The following is a 17,435-nucleotide window of genomic DNA, read 5'->3' as shown; positions in this document are numbered from 1 at the left end:
TATCCAATTAGAATTCAAAACAACTCCAATGATGAGTATCATTCAAGGTAAATAAGTAGTTTACCAGGTCCAAGAAACAAATAGAAAATGACAATAACAATTGAGTTACCTTGAATTAGTCGTTCTAGCATGTGTCTGGAATGGGTAAGTCCAAGGTCATTCAAGTGGAGTGACCGTGGCAAATCACGGTTGCTGTGCCGCATAGTTACTCTTCCCCGCTGGTTTGGAAACTCACAAGACTCGTTTGTTTCAATCCATGTCTCGGTAAGCACTTACGATTATTTACCTTCCAGGTAAAAACTGTAAGTGAAGAGCGAAACAAGATAGGGGTAGAGCGACCATCCATCGGTATGTGTACCCTGCGAGCAAGATTGACGCATGTGACATTTTTAATGTAATCTGGTGAAGCCACAAAGTTACTGTTGTGAGTCAAAACCAGGTACGCTGTCACTCATCATTCAAGAAACAGGTTTTTACCATATTTCTATACAGCATCTCCATACCTACAATAGAACTGCTCAAATGATTTCACTAATCTACTTTCCGAGAATCCTTGCCTTACCAGCTTTTGCGCACAAACAGTCTGTGTCTCTTTCGAAAGTCTTAATGTGAGATACAAGCTCTTCCTATGTCAGGAGTTGCAAGTTGCAACATGTGGAAAGTATGCACGTAAGCTGAAGCAGGTGGCATATTACTTGACGAAAGGGAATGTTTATTATTTCAAAATGAAATTCGTCCGTTTTGTCATCAAGCTTTACATCCTGTGTGTCTTGTCTAATTTCGAAAAACTGAGTCCGCACTTTAAGTTGTTTCTTTGATTACATAGTCATCCGGGGTAGATGTTGTGGAGATGATTAGATGTACAATGATTGTGTAAACGTATGTGATCATCACTATATTTATGTGTTATCAAAACGCTAGGCAGTCCTCTTACATGCCGATCTGTGAAGGGACTACATAGGAATACAAGATTAAGTCTGTAAGAAGCACTACACAGTTTGTTTTTCATGAGAATGCCTATAGTTTGCCTTAATGTCACACCAGCAAATTTTATAGATATGTTGTCTATTCGGAAACATAGCATCTTACAAGCCTGTAGAGTAAGTGACGTTTTCACTGTCGTTTTAGCGGAATTCAAAAATTTAATTATTTTCCGTCATCATAGCGTACAGCGGGGAATAGCAGCCAATTTTTAGTCCAAATATAGGCAACTTTGGGGTAACTTGCTTCTCTTGTATCAAAATTGCAAGATCACCCCTGATTCCAGAGGAAAGTTGCGGGCACGTTATAGTACGGCACAGCTTTGTTGAGGCTGCATATGAAGGGCAGCTGTGTACAGAGTGCGGAGGACTCAAACAGTAATTTAATAAATAATCATTCACAGTCAGCTTATTAGAAATACAACCATTTTCATTAATAGAGCGCGAAGCCACTGCAGTGAACTGCAGTAAAACTGCTCACACTTAGTGTGAGGCTGCATTCACATACACTGGGTGAGTGGGGCTGGAGGAACTGCGATTGAAATCTTAATTCATCTTAGAACCCCTCAATATCCTTAAGTCCATCTTAGTATATGATCAAAAGGTTTGAATCTCCCACTATTATATATCCTAACATTTATTAAGCCAAAAACATTAAACTAAAATTTTGATATTTTTCATTATTATTTGTGCGCTTTGTAGTTACTCCAATCTCTTGTTCCACACCCCATTAAAGGACTTTCATCACTTTTTCATCAACCTGCTAAAAAGAAATGACATTCGGCTGATGATGCAGTGACCGAACGTGCGATGCAATCAATAGTATTGGTAGTATTATGTTGAGCCTCTGAACATATACTGTACATTTGTACTGTTGACAAAAGAATTTTATTCCGGACGCCAAGGCCAAAGTAATTAAATTCTTTGTTTTGCGTCCCCACCCGCTTAGGTTTTTTAAGGTGTTCACATAAAACACACACAGTGTATTTGAATAGGAAATTTTAGGACATAACCGCTTAGCTTTTCTAAACTAAAAATTGTGGTACAATTTTTTTATTTGCTGCAATCAAATTACATTGTGTTCATTTTCTTGTGTGCGTTTTTCAACCGCTTGGACGCGTACCTTGTCCCATTTTGAGTGGACGCAAAACAAAGAATTTAATTACTTTGGCCCAATTCAATCATGAACAATACTATAAACATATACAGGTTTTGTTGACACGTTGAATATTGTGGGCACAGTGTAGGGAGATAGCAAGGAAATGTAGTTGAAAACAATTATCAGAACTTGCAGCATCTGTCCCCTGTTACGAGGTCCCCTTGTTGATTTTCTGATTGAAATTCAATGGCATTCTGTTTTAGATTTTTGAAAAGAACATTTAAGGTCATGGGGGCTATAAGATGATTCCAGAATTTGTTTGATTATAATTAACATCAGAGCCATTGGATGGCATAATTCATTGTTTGTTGTTGTTGAATTACCTACCAAACTATGGAATCTGGAAAAGCAAAAAAAGGGAAGCAAAAATAATTTCCGATCCCACCCCTAAACCAAGTGCAAACCGTTCAAATACATCTATACTACCCCAGAACATTCAAATCCCCCTTGCATTCTTCCAGTCCCCCAACTCCCCCGCCCACCCTTTACTTGTGAATGCAGCTTCAACAGAGTACAGATCGCGCCGTAGATACACGACGTAAAAGCTAGAATATTTGTATAGGTTGGGTGCAGTCATCATCTCTCTTACTGTAAAAACAAGGTCATGAGTTGAAAGGTCACAGTATATGATATACCAGCGTTTTACTTTTCGAAACCTTCCCGCTGATGGTCGCATCAGTTTCACTTGCAGTTCAAATATAGCAGTCCTTCCAGTTCACGACCTGATTGCAATTCGTAAACCATCAAGCCAGAGCTCTTCGGACTTCGGATGGGCTGTGACTGAGTGGCACTTCATTGAAGACCCGGAAATACAAGTGTTATTTATCAGAGGTAAGGGTGTAACTGTAAGTGCCATTTTCAGGTCTTTCGTTTGATATTTGTCTTTGAAATGGTGCTGAATCGCACAGTATATGTATGCCGAGACTGTCGACGATCCAATGTGCCGCCTTTTCTTTCTTTTACATGTATTGGTACAGCCTCTCGCAAATACTGGGGTTGGATTGGGGTCGCAAACCACAGTCACCTGTGGTCGGTCTGTTCCGCTCGGCGTCTATGCCCCCATAGACGTGTGTACATATGCCTGAGAAGTAGATCTTCTCAGGCATGTACACACGTCTATGGGGGCATAGACGCCGAGCGGAATAGACCGACCACAGGTGACTGTATCGCAAAAGTAGCGCCCAGGGCGCAATTCGTGTCTCTCTGGAGGCACTGCTCTGAGCCGCTGCGCCCTCGCCGACAACAATACCAACAATACCGGAGGAAACCCTGTGTGCTTGCTCTAGAAATCGACAGTCGACCCAACCGTGTCCAGCGCTACTGCAGCGACGAAAATGGCACAAAAGCCTGTCGACAGTCTAATGTATGCCCTGCCGGGCTCACAATCGCATACAATGAATAACAAAAGGGGTGAAAAAAGAATTCTTGTCCGGAGAAGACTTCAAACTTTTTACCAAGTTTGCTAAATGAATTGATGAGAGAGAGAGAGAGAGAGAGAGAGAGAGAGAGAGAGAGAGAGAGAGAGAGAGAGAGAGAGAGAAAGACAGACAGACAGACAGACAGACAGACAGACAGACCATTACAAATAAAATTCATCACTTAACCGTCGTAATCTTTGAACTAGACTTTTTTGCTTCTTGTGCCGTTGAGCAGAGTACTCAACATGTTTTATATTTTTTGCCGCTGCGGTCATTTTGTACTGTCATGTGATTTCCACGCGCACACGTTATTAAAATTGACGTCACTTTCTCTGTCGCACACAGTGAGGAATTTTCCTCGCGAGGCAAAAATATCAAACATGTTGAATATTCGCTCAAAGCCACAAAAGGAAAATCGTCCACATACGAGAGTAAAATGGCTGAGCAAACACCCTCAAAGGAAATTTTTTTCAGCTGACTTATCTCGTGTTCCGCTAGCTGCAATAATTGTAGCCCACGGGCCTACGGGCCCTACTTACCGGCGCTTCACAGCCCAACACGTCGGCCCGTGGATTACAATAATTGCAGCTAGTGTTCGGCAGACTTTGACTAACGGGAAAGTTCAACCGTGCGCCATCTGATGATGGCATTCAGAACCGCTGCTCATCACTCTCCTCGCGTAAATCTACGATTCCATAAATGTCACAGTCAGTGAGTTGCGACAGACAGACTCATTCCCGTAGGAAGCAAGTCCAAGTCTAAATTATTTTAAAATGCCACAAGTTAGTATCAAACACGGTAATCATTTATTTTGAGGGAGGTATCGCGAAAATGCATAGGAGCGGGTCTACAATACCTGAACAAGTAGACCTAAAGTTGAGTTCACAAAAAAAACCCGGAGGGGGGGGGGGGGGCTTGAGGAATTCGGGGGGGAGGTCGAAAATTTTGGGGTAGTAGAGGGAAACTTGAAAGTTTTGCTCTGCCTATAGGGGACCAGAAAAATCTTTGGTTCCCTTTTACTTTTTACATTTCCCGATTCCGGTTTTGTAGGTATAAATTCAATGAAAAACGAATAACATCTTAATATCATCAAATTGTTGTAATGTTAGTAATAGTTAAACAAAATCTAAAACAATTTTGCACATTTCATGACTTTCATCTCGAAAAAATCTAAACATTTATGATTCTTCATTAAAAGACTTAGGCCTAGTGACGGGGCAGAAGTTACAACTGTTGACTCTTTTTTCAATATTTCTATGCATTGTATCAAATACAATTTCTTGCTGTCTCCTTGCCGCATTCGTCTAAAAATGAATCAATGTAGAACTTGCCTTGGGAATATGGCTCTACAAACCGTTAAAACAGTTAGTGTCGAACACCTGCGCGCAGAACTGCCCAATAAATGATTATTTTTACTTTGTGTGTATCCCTCATAAATATGCAGCTATATGATAATAGGGGACTTGAAAAGTTTTGATCATATAGCCGGGGGGACTTGAAATTTTTCGAGGGTATTGAGGGGGGATCTGAAAAAAAATAAGATTTCAAGATTCCTCCAGCACCCCCCCCCCCCCCACCGCACCCACCGTTATTTGTGAACACAGCCTAAGATAGAAAATATCGATATCGGAATTATGTGAACATTGACACTTAATTGGACACACATTCACGTGACAGGTAAACTCAGCTTTCAGACAGTACACGGATTGTTATCATGTAAGATATATTTTGCATACTTTTTAACACTTCCCTCACCTCCTCAGCTCTGTCAAAAAATTCTCTAAAAAGGGGTACAAAATAAAACACAACAAAAATAAAAGAAAATTAAAAATTACAAGCATTGTAGAATTTAGATATTATTATATTACCCCTGGCTGGATTAATATTCATGCTGTGTGTGAGGAGACTCACAAAGTACATGTTATTATAAGATGGAGGTCGAAGTATCGACCATAAGTAAATAAAGCGTAATGATGGTGGACCTAAAGACGACGCATTCAGACGCACTGCATTTGGATCCATTTTGCTTTTCTTTCACCTAGAATTACAACAAGGGAATCCTATTTCAATTATTTTTTTTTACTATGTTACCCTTTCTTTATTAACCTACCCATAAATCCCAGTGGAAATAATCCATAGATTTGCACGCGTCGGCATTGTGGCAAAGGTGAAATGTGATCGTGCGCACCTTGGCAGTCGCGAAAAGCTTTATGAGAGAAACGCTCATGACGTCATCGGCGATATCTCCGACAATTAGTTTCGTCTCAGGTGACACCTGCAAAGTGGTAGACGGTAGGAGCTTCTTGTCGTTTCGCGCTAATGTTTACTTTCTACATTTCGGAACCATTTTTGTTAGTGTCCGGTCATTCTAACGCATGCAAATTGTTGAGAAAAACCGATCTAGAATCATTAACAAGTTTTACTCGCTGTTAAATAAAATTTTGTTCAGTCCATAAAACACATTGTCAAAACCGGCCAGTACCTCGATTGCTATACTGGTATACACAAGTCAAAATGATTCGCTTATTATCGTCTGAAACAACATCCATGGCGTCTCTGTTTGCTTTGACAATATGTTTGCCTTGCAACGCGGTCAGTTGTTCATGATCGTAACGTGTTTTTTGCTCGTACTTTGGTCTCATTGATAAAAAACCCAACAATCACGTCGAGATAATTTTGTCAGTTGTCAAAATGAAAAGAATATATACACCATAATTATCACCATAAACCCACTGTACGATACCATTTGTTGTATTGCAGGTCCGGCAGTTCAGTTGCACTCAAAGTTTGAGTCAAAAATTTCACACGACAAAAACATGGCAAACTTAGTTGGCGGATCCTACCGGTACAAGGGGATCCCATTTCTGGACAAGGTGTTTCCCAAATATTGCTTGGAGGCCATGGAGACTTTTGAAGTGAGAGAAGACGATGTATTTGTCGTGACTTATCCTCGATCAGGTGGGCATAGATATTTGAATAACGTTGTGAGGGGTAGCTACATTTTACATTAGACGCAGTCGTCTGACATTTGACCTCACGCTACCTGACAAGTGCTACAGTAAAACTCTGTCGATTGGAAATTAAAACTTTTCTTTGAGCTTGCTACCAACACAGAGTTTTTTCATCTGAACAATTTCATCGTCTGTCTTACTTAAAGGGAAGTGGTCGTCGGAACTGCGCACGTGCAACTTTCTTGTTTACAAACATTGTATTTCATGCACTATATATAGATGCATCATGTCAAAATAGCTGCGACATTTAAATTCTACGATGTACATTAAGACAAACATGTTTTAACTTTCATCAATCGCCAACTTACTTTGGATATAGTGTTTATATCAGTCGTAGGGGTCCCTAGCGACCTTTGAGTGCCGTTCCGACGACCACCGCCCTTTAAGGTGAGATTCTATAAAGCATTGACCCGAAGAAGACATCATTGATTTTTATTTTGTATAGAGAGCTTCAATCCACCGAGCGTGTCATTGTAAAATTTGTGCCGGATTGGGTTCATGCTTCATGCACAGTCACTCGGTCAAATCAATCAATCAATCAATCAATCAATCAATCAATCAATCAATCAATCAATCAATCAATCAATCAATCAATCAATCAATCTTTATCGCTTTCTGTCATTTAGCTGTCTCTCAGATCTGTCTGTCTACCCACCCATTAACTCACCGATGTGCAGCGATCCAGCCATCCACTTACGTACGAACCTACCTAGACCGACCTACCTACCTACCTACCTACCTACCTATCATCCTGTGTTGGTCCATACGTCTGTCTTTGTTATACATTTATCTTCCGATACGTCAGTTTGTTCACGTGTATGCTTACACACACTTGAACACACTTTTTGCTTCGCAGGAACCGTCATGATGCAGCAGATTATCTCTCTCATCGTCGATCATGAAGACGCAACAGCTCCAACAGAAGTACAGCTGCGAGATAGGATTCCTTTTCTTGAGCGTCACCACCCCGGGAAGGAAAAGCCGGAATTTGAGATTTTGCAAACCCTTCCATCGCCTAGATTCATCAAAACTCATTTAGCCCGCCAATTAGCGCCACCTCAGATGTTTGAAAAAAAGGCAAAGGTGCCGTAATCTCACAGTGTTTTCCATAAATATAGTTGAATCAAAAGAGAGGCGGCGGGGTGTTCTTGAAAGCATTACATAGATTTTGTCGATATATATATATATATATATATATATATATATATATATATATATATATATATATATATATATATATATATATATATATATATATATATATATATATATATATATATGTATATATATATAATATATATATAGTGTGTATGTGTGTCCATTCTCATGTAGCGATGCCTTCTCTAGCAGCTTCAGGCACGGTCATTCGGGTGAACGTTACCGATGCACAATATAAGAACACAGCATTTCATTCAAACCACTCAAAATGCAGCAATTCACTTTTAAACAAACTCGTCTGGTCCAAATTTCACATTGATATGTATGAAGAATAATTTGTCATCGAGCTGAAGGCAGCACAAAATTCATATGGATGCGAAAATGAATTTGCCATCATCACTGGTGCTGTTGCCAGTAACAGTGTCAGTAACAATAATGTACGACTCGTAATATACAAATTAAGTGAAGATGATCGTCAACTTTAGGACATTCATCTTGAACTGTTTTGATTTGCAAAAAACCATCAAACTGCCAGACATTATCATTGAAATGCTAATTATATATATTGGTACAATTATTTAGGGTGTGTCCAATTTTGTCTAGGTAAAGTAGTTGCATAGTAAACGCGACTACACTTTGCGTCCTTGCCCCACATTGGAATGTAGTAACGTAGATTAAATTTTATTTATCCTATATTATTCCTCTGCCACCGTTGACAGTAATCCCTTATATTTTTGAGGACATGAATCTCAGTAGCTGTTATGGCTCTGGTACGAATTGCAGATTTTCTCATCGTTTCATGTGATTTGCAAACATATGATATATACATTTTTAATATTAAATCAACATCTTTGTTCCTTTCCAGGTACTTCACCTAGTTAGAAACCCGAAAGACACATTCGTGTCTAATTATCATTTTCAGCAGGCTTTCAATCCTAACACATCCTTCAATGACTATCTGGACAATTTCCTTGATGGTGAAGGTCAGTAAAATTTCCACTTGTGTCACCGTCAGAAGTATTGTATTCTCAAGACTAGATTTGATGTTATTCAGTCTGTTCTGTACGCGACTGGAAAATGTCTGGTAGCCCTCATTTTTAGGGGGCATCAGCACCTAAACGGAGAACATAGTCAGTCCTGTTTGTATGATCTATGCTGTAGCATGATTGGTTTATTTCCTCCTGCATGCATGCATGCACGTACCCGGAGCACAGTCATCATTGGTAGCCATGTCTTACTGTTCTATGTAATCCTGCCCCTGTCGTAATATGAATTTGTAAATGGGTTATTATCAATAAATTTTTATTCTGGAATACGATGATTCCTACAAGGTCGGAATCTATATGGGAAGTTCACAGTCACATGAAATCTCATCGTAATCATGTGAACAGAAAATACAGGTTATTTGAAGGCATGCTATTGCCCCTAGTTGGCCATCTTTGCTTAGATTGTCAGTTTCTTTGTTATGAGCATCTTGTACGGTGGCCGATATAGTCATTCACGGTTCAAAACAACTCGGCTTGTTTTGCCTCCCTAAAATCCTAATTCGCAATAATAAATAAATGTCATAAAAATGAATAAATCAATATCGTCGACAAAATCATTAACGTGGTTCGAGAAAATAAATGCTGTCAAAATACTGCTATATTGCTTTAACCCTTACTATTAGTGCAAGATGCGAGGTATAATGATATTCAAATATGCAGATTACACTAATGAGCATTGTTTCGGTATTAAAATTCTATGCTAATGACCCTTAATCAATGTGGAATATTCATGTACCTCGGATCTTGCATTGTATAAACCCTTACCCGAGGCACTGCTTCATGTTTAAAACTTGCCTAGGCTACTACTATTATTATTGTACTTGGGCCTCAGCCCAAGTACATTTGTTTTCATTCCGTGGGAAAAAACTGTAAGGTATAACCATTTCTGGCTGAGACCAGGGAGGGCAAAATGTATTGGCTTCATCTTTCTTGGCATAATAAATGGCGTAATGATGTTAACTGAATGGAAATGCTGCTCTCAGCCAGTCTTGAATAAGTGAGATGTGAATATAAATGCTTCTCTATCTGAGTTTTTGCCACAAAATCTTCTGAATATAATCAAAATGTGCATCGAAATGCAACAATTAATGCACCCTCCGTTTACTAGGCGATGGCACGACCCTGTGCTACACCCACTGGACGAGCCAAAGTGGGAGGGGTAATTTCGGTTTGGTCGAACAGGAGGGCTCGAGACCAGAATTTAACATTTAAACTTGAAACATGTTTAATCACTGACAAGATGTGGATTAGTGTTAATCAAAGAGAAAGTTTGAAAAGGAAAGGTTTTATATCCCGGACACAATGAAAAACATTACGACTGGAAACTGTACCCCCGGTTGAGAATAGTAACGCCCACAGCGATGGAGAACACTTATCCTTGAGCTGAGAAAACCAGACTATCATTTCGAAATAGAGCTGCAGATTCGAGAAGCTCGTTAAAAATAGCTAGGTATACCCCGTAAGGGGTGGTTTCGAGTCTTGAGGGCAAATTTCGCCTCCTTCATTTAGAAATCGTACGTTTGTTTTTCCAGGGGAACACATCATTTGACACAAAATTTGCATGAAAAGGGGTCGCCAGTAAGCACGTGGTCAAATCTGGCATAAGAAACAATATGAAATGTTGGGTAAAGCCAGTCCAAAATAAACTGATTTGAACTTTTGTGTTTTGTAATTATACCACTGCAGTAACATGACTTTTTTTTGACAACATCACACAATGTAATACGTTTTGAAACTGAATACTCCGACGTATTCTGTGTCCCCTTTGCTAAAAAATACGGTATGCCGATTACCATGTAAGGAGATGATGACGTCAAGACAGATTTGTAGTGCGTTTGGTCTTGGATGGTGCACGAAGTTTTGTCGAGGTAGCTTGTGTATTTATTTCCTAAATGGGAGATATTAGGGTCGATCTAAAAGGCCGAAAAATGTTATGATACTCTAAGCGAGCTGAACTCCAATGCGAATGGTTGGATAATTTGGAGGATGTCTAGACTGATCTCGTCTCATTTATTTGGCGGTCAGTATTGAATTTCAACTGCGTCACAAGTTTGCGTCGAACGGTCAAGGAACGATATTTTAGAAATCTGGAGATATGGCACATCGCAATTTTATTTTAGTATTTTATATTTTACAAAAGATGTAAGAAGCAATGATTTTGTTGAAAATTCTGAAAAAAATATAGGAAGATTTGATCGCGAACACATTTTCACTTGGGGGTCAACTAGCCCTGCGTACGATGCTGTGTGTTCCGCTGCAGCTAACCGCCCCGCTCACCACAGCCCTGCAAAGACCCGTACGTTGGGTCGGTGACTTCAAATCCATTTTGGGACTTGACGTAAAAAGCCAAATTACTGCCGAAATTCAGCGTTCTTGGGCCCAAGTCGTATCCCAGCCTACCTCAGCTACTCGATCGCTTCCAAAAATGACAGTCTTTTATTCACTTCTCGTAAATAACCGTCGATGTCGGCAACTCTCTCGCTGGCCCTGCGTACGATGCTGTGTGTTAGCTGTAGCACATAGCATCGTACGCAGGGCTAGGGGTCAACATGGGGTCGCAGCCATGTTAATTGCCTCAAAACTTATTTCTGTCTGCACTCAAAACTCAAAAATGTCGCATATGAACCTGAAAAATCGATGTAATTTTGTCAAACTTCGGCGAAATTTCAGCCTATAGACAAAATTTCATCTAGGTAAGGTAAATTTACTGAAATTTGATCGACAAATAATCCTGAGCTTGAACGTGACAGCTCGCCTTCTCCGGGAAGTCATGCATCCGGCCACAGTCGCTCGAGAGCTATTCAGCTCTGGGACTATTCGCCCCATAGACGAGTATACAGAAGCGAGAAATACCTCGCTTCTGTATACTCGTCTATGGGGCGAATAGTCCCAGAGCTGAATAGCTCTCGAGCGACTGTGATCCGCCAGCTGCCCATATGGCCGGGTGCATGAGATTGTTTTCAAGCGACGGCGGCAGACCGTACGGGGCTCTGGATATGAACCTACCGCCGGTGTAGCTGTAATAACTGTTGCGTTTGTTTTTAATCACCACGGACGAAGTCCGAGGGGACTTATAGGTTTGGTCATGTCCGTCCGTCCGTCCGTCCGTTCACGCCTACAGTACCCAACCCCATACAGATGCACGTCGATTTGTTTCACAATGCTATCAAATTTGGCCGTGTTAGAGGACTTTTTAGTTTACACCTCCATAGACTCCCATGTATAAGGCAGTTCTCCATAGACTCGCATGTATGATGCCAAGAAAAATAAAAATTTAGTTTCTCATCGTATTCATATTGCCTAAAGGATGCAGTGACACAGTTTTTTTCCCACGGATAAAGTCCAGGGGGCTTATAGATTGGCTCATATCCGTCAGTGAGTGCATCAGTGAGTCCATCGGTTCACGCAGATATGTCAGACATTTTGACAAAATATCATGTGACCTTGGTGACCTTTGACCTCAAATATACATTATTGTCCATGACTCAGTAACCACAAGTGCTAAACCTTTCATATTTGGTATGACGGGACACCTTATGATGCCACATATTGTACTCCATTAATTATGTGCATATCTAATTATGAGCGAGCCAATAGAGCAAGAGGTCTGACTTCTGGTATATAGGGAAAGGTTAACAATATAATTTGTTTGACAAAACTTCACGTGACCTCAATGACCTTTGACCTCAAATATACATATTTGTCCACAACTCAGTAACCACAAGTGCTACACCCTTCATATTTGGTATGAAAGGACACCTTATGACACCATATATTGTACCTCATTAATTATGTGCATATCTTATTTTGAGCGAGCCAATAGAGCTAGAGGTCTGATTTTTGGTATATAGGAATAACTTAGCAATACAATTATTATGACAAAATGTGACGTGACCTCAATGACCTTTGACCTCAAATATATATATTTGTCCACAACTCAGTAACCACAAGTGCTACATCCTTCATATTTGGTATGATAAGACACCTTATGACACCACATATTGTACCTCATTAATTATGCGCATATATAATTTGAGCGCGCCAATAGAGCTAGAGGTCTGATTTTTGGTATATAGGAATAACTTAGCAATACAATTATTTTGACAAAATGTCACGTGACCTCGATGACCTTTGACCTCAAATATATATATTTGTCCACAACTCAGTAACCACAAGTGCTACACCCTTCATAAATGGTATGATGGGACACCTTATGACACCACATATTGTACCTCATTAATTATGCGCATATCTAATTCTGAGCAAGCCAATAGAGCTGGATGTCCGATTTTTGGTATATAGGGATAACTATAGGGTAGAAATCTAAATATGCCCATCTAAATATTAGACATCTACCATCGAGAACAAAAGAAATTTGCTGTAATTTGAATATTTAAGGAGTTTAAGCAATTCCCGCTATAAATAAAGAACCCCTGCCTCAAACTCCACAAAAGTTGCTAGACATATTTTGCCGTTGTCATGCCATTGCTTCGTTTAATAACCAGTTAATCAAATGCCTCATTGACAGGAGGAAATTCAAGACCATATTTGAATAGTAGTATATATTGTCCTCAAAATTACTCTATCACGGCCCAAGTACTCATTGCCTTCAGCAATACTGCCTTGTTATTATTATTATTATTATTATTATTATTATTATTATTATTGTTGTTGTTTATTTCAGATAAAATAATCCATACAAAAAAAAACAAAAAAAAACCAGAAAAATAAAAAGTAAATGACAGAAAAGGAGTTAAAAAATCCAATTACACCAGTTTTTCCATAATTTACTACATGTGAAAATGGTTCAACAGCAAAAGTATGCTACTTAATTATCGATAGGATATATTTTCTTTCTTCCTGTCCTTTTACGTTTTGTTTGTTCATTGCTTATTTACTGACATATATACCCTTGCTTTAATGTCGATGAATTCCTCGGAAATAGTGTCTGAAAAAATGATTACAAATGTGGCAGTCTTATGGTAGCATTTGTTTATTTTTCACTAGCAAGTCGGTTCACCCTGTCAATGACATTGCTTCATTCATTTGGATCGTATTGTTTTATTTGTTTGATAAATTTTAGGGAAAATGTCAGTCAAAGTGGCACTACTATCCTCAATCAATGGCTCTCACACTTGTTCTTGTTGACATTAACTTATTTACGTGGTATTATCCTTTGTCTTTCCTTGAAATTTAATACATTTGTTTTCGAGATGAGGCCGACAAATGACCCGAGCCTTTTGGTTGAAAGGTATGGGCCTTGCGCGTTTCTGAGTTTTGAATTGAGCATTTAAAAAACCTCTCTGAGCCATCATCAAATTGTGACAGCCCGTTTCGCTTGTGTCTATAAAATCCGACAACATCGGGGTCGCTCACTGGTTTGAGATTACGAATTTTCTTGAAAAAGTTTGTCATTCATAATATTTTAGTGACAGAGGACGAGGGCTTGATAGTAATGCTTGAACATAGACCCTCAAGTTTTCTTCTCGGTCTATGATTGAAAGACAAAGTAATATGGTACCAGTTCATGAGTGGTCTAATTAGCTGTAAAAGTGAGTAGTTCATTTAGGATTTAGTTTGCAAACGGTGCTGTCCCGACAAATTGTCTTGTTGACATAAATTGAGGTGACAAAGAGAAGGAAGTGGCATATTGCAGATATTGCCTAGCGCGCAACGGGAGTGTTCTCTCATGTCTCCAGTTAAAGGGATATAGTCGTCGGAACTGCGCCTGTGCGGGTTTCTTGTTTACAAACAATGTATTTCTTTCACGATATCAAGATGCACCTCATCATCATAGCTGCAACATTTAAATTATACGATGATAGATTATGACAGACATGTTTTAACTCTCATCAATCACCATTGTGCCTTGGATACATTGTTGCCATGGGTCGTATGGGTCCCATACGACCTTTGAGCACAGTTCCGACGACTATATCCCTTTAAGTTTCGCAGGGGCTGATGATATCGCTGATCGGTAAACGTTCAGCGTACTGTACTCTTTGCCTGCCTCATTTTGTATTGGTAATTTATGATGATAGAATGGCCGTTATTTTGTGAATAACCTTTACACCTTCTGTTTTTATGAGAAAAGTCGAAAGTATAGTCTTTTGAGAATGCCATGTTGCACACTGCATGGTGCTATCGTGAGCAGACTGCACGACTGCGACTGAGAACCCGTTCAGTGTGTTACAGAAGTGCAGTGCACGTGCTAGAAATTGCAGTTCAGCAGCAGAATTTCACATAAATTCACAGGTTTTAGACTGAAAATCATTTACTGCATGATTTAGTCAATGTCAGATGTAATTTTTTTGAAAAAAAAGTGAAATCTCCTCCCCCCCCCCCCCGATGTTCACACACAGAAAACTTGAGGTTAAAGGTCAAATAGTGCAATTGACACCAATAATTATTTGTTCTCCGCAATACACCCTTGTATACTGAAAATTAGTACGATGATACTATTTAGCTTACAGATATATGTGTACAATTATAACCTTTATGAGCCTGCATTAATCATTAGCTGTTTTCGTCCCTCTAGTTACATTTGGCTCGTGGTTTGAACATACCAAGCATTGGCTGTCCTTAAAAGATACAGAAAATGTTATGGTTCTACATTACGAAGATGTCGTACGGGTGAGCCTATTATTGACATTTTTTTAAAAAACCGAAAAATAGCATGGATTACACTGTGTTCCGATTTGATCAGAAATGACGCACAACTGACAGAAGAAATTTAAAGGCTACTTCAAGAGTCATTCCTTTCGCTGCTCTTCCCAACGTCAAAACAGGGCCATTAGACATTATTAGTCAAAACAAACGTGTAAAACAATGGTTGTTAATAAATTTATCATTATGAATACTGTTGATAAAAATTTAATATTCCTGTTGTTACTGCATACTTACAAAAAGTATCAAATCTTCAATGATGATCAGTATGTATGCCAAATTCACTGTTGTACTTGTTACCTTAGTATTAATAGTTCTATGATTACAATTATTGTTGATAAAAATTTCATGTTTTCGTCATTGGGTTGTATTTTTGAGGGTCTCTACTGCAACTGCGTGACTTTGGCATAAATACTGATCATTCAGGATTCCAGTGTAGTTGGTTACTTTCTCATCAGTTTAATACATCAACATTGAGTCATCTCTGTGAGACTGTACATATGATAGCTTTAAGCTGTGATAAACGTCTTTGGAGGGAAAAAACCTACTGTAAACAAAAATGGGAATATTGGCTCCAACATGTGAATTTTGCCATCATTTGAGTAAATTTGGATAAGGTGGTTTGTATGATTCTTAAACCAATAAACAAAGCTATCAGACAAATAGCTTCATATAAAAGTATTTTAAGATTTCTTCCAAAAATGAGGAAACATTCTGAAAGTTTATATGGAGCTTTCATGTGCACTGAAACCTACCTAGGTCACAGCACCGCAGCGAATACATCTACCAAATATGAAAGCCGACCAGTATTTCCAAAGTTTTGGTTTTTTGGGGGGCATTTTCACTTTTATCTGTCATATTCTTTGCATATTCTTTGAAGCTGCCCATTCATCTTAATAAATCCCATCTGTGAAACTTGTGATAACTCTACACACTGGACAGGATGTCTGCAGAAGTCTGCAAGTTTTACAGGGGACATATATACATGCATATATACAAACAAACAAACATACATACATACATACATACATACATACATGCATATATACAAACAAACAAACATACATACATACATACATACATACATACATGCATACATGCATGCATACATACATGCATGCATGCATGCATGCATGCATACATAACTACATACATATATCCTTTTACCAGCTTACATGATGAGCAGTATAATGGCCTAATAATCAAATGTATGCTTTGCCTGAACTGAAAACCTCTTCACGCAGCACTTCTTTTCACAGCAAATACACCCAGTGTATGGTCAATGGTCAAAATGATACACAAAAGAGAGATTTCCAAAGTTATCACCATTGTTTGGAAGGAAAACTGTTAATTTTCAATGTGTTTCTCTCCATAGGATATGAGCCATAATATCTTGAAAATAGCTGATTTCTTGATTGCCAAAAAGATTTCGGAAGAAAAGCTGGAAGAAATAGTAAAGAAGTGTTCATTCGATAACATGAGAATGAATAAGTCTGTAAATCATCGTGGAATTGATTTTGGCAGCAAGGAAAAGAACATAGTTGTTCGCAAAGGTATGCAAAAGCAAAATGTGGAAACAAAACCTATCCTATTAAATCAACTTTTGCTGCAATGAATGATCTCCCACATTTATGGGATCTTTGTGCGTTATCTCTTCTATGAAGTCTTATTATGCCCTGCAAAAATTTCATGGTTGCTTTTTAGACATTAAATAACACACAAAAATGTTGAAAACGAATTCACCACTTCCACCATTTCAATGGCATTTTACAATGGCCGATCAAATGTCCCTGATGCATTAGATTTACATGTGAGCTGTTTAAGTTGGTAAAAAATAAAACGTGGATTTACACTAGCCAATCAAATGCCCCTGATGTATCGGAAGATTTTCATATTGAGCCATCTAAGTTGGTAAAAAAAAATGTGGAACAGTTACTTTGCCCACAACTTTGTTTTAATAAAACTGCTCAAAAGCAATCCTCTCTAAAATTCAAACA

General features: G+C 38.8%; 1 protein-coding gene across 5 annotated transcripts in view; it reads left to right on the top strand.

The window, feature by feature from the left end:
• Positions 1-164: 164 nt before the first annotated feature.
• Positions 165-17,435, top strand: part of LOC139135221 (sulfotransferase 1C3-like) — an 18,857-nt gene continuing 1,586 nt past the window's right edge. The window contains exons 1-7 of one of the 5 annotated variants that reach the window (XM_070702502.1): positions 165-264; positions 2,831-2,970; positions 6,318-6,515; positions 7,425-7,651; positions 8,592-8,709; positions 15,311-15,405; positions 16,814-16,991. In XM_070702502.1, coding sequence (XP_070558603.1) covers positions 257-264; positions 2,831-2,970; positions 6,318-6,515; positions 7,425-7,651; positions 8,592-8,709; positions 15,311-15,405; positions 16,814-16,991 — 964 coding nt within the window. In that variant the 5' untranslated portion in view covers positions 165-256. Of the gene's footprint in view, positions 440-2,509; positions 2,971-6,317; positions 6,516-7,424; positions 7,652-8,591; positions 8,710-15,310; positions 15,406-16,813; positions 16,992-17,435 lie in introns of those variants that run through there. The other 4 variants (XM_070702504.1, XM_070702503.1, XM_070702500.1 and 1 more) reach the window with 4 other exon arrangements.

Source organism: Ptychodera flava, chromosome 6 (assembly GCF_041260155.1).
Source record: "Ptychodera flava strain L36383 chromosome 6, AS_Pfla_20210202, whole genome shotgun sequence".
Lineage (NCBI taxonomy): Eukaryota > Metazoa > Hemichordata > Enteropneusta > Ptychoderidae > Ptychodera > Ptychodera flava.
Note: the sequence above shows the minus strand (reverse complement) of the source record. Positions and strands in the feature narration are given on the sequence as shown.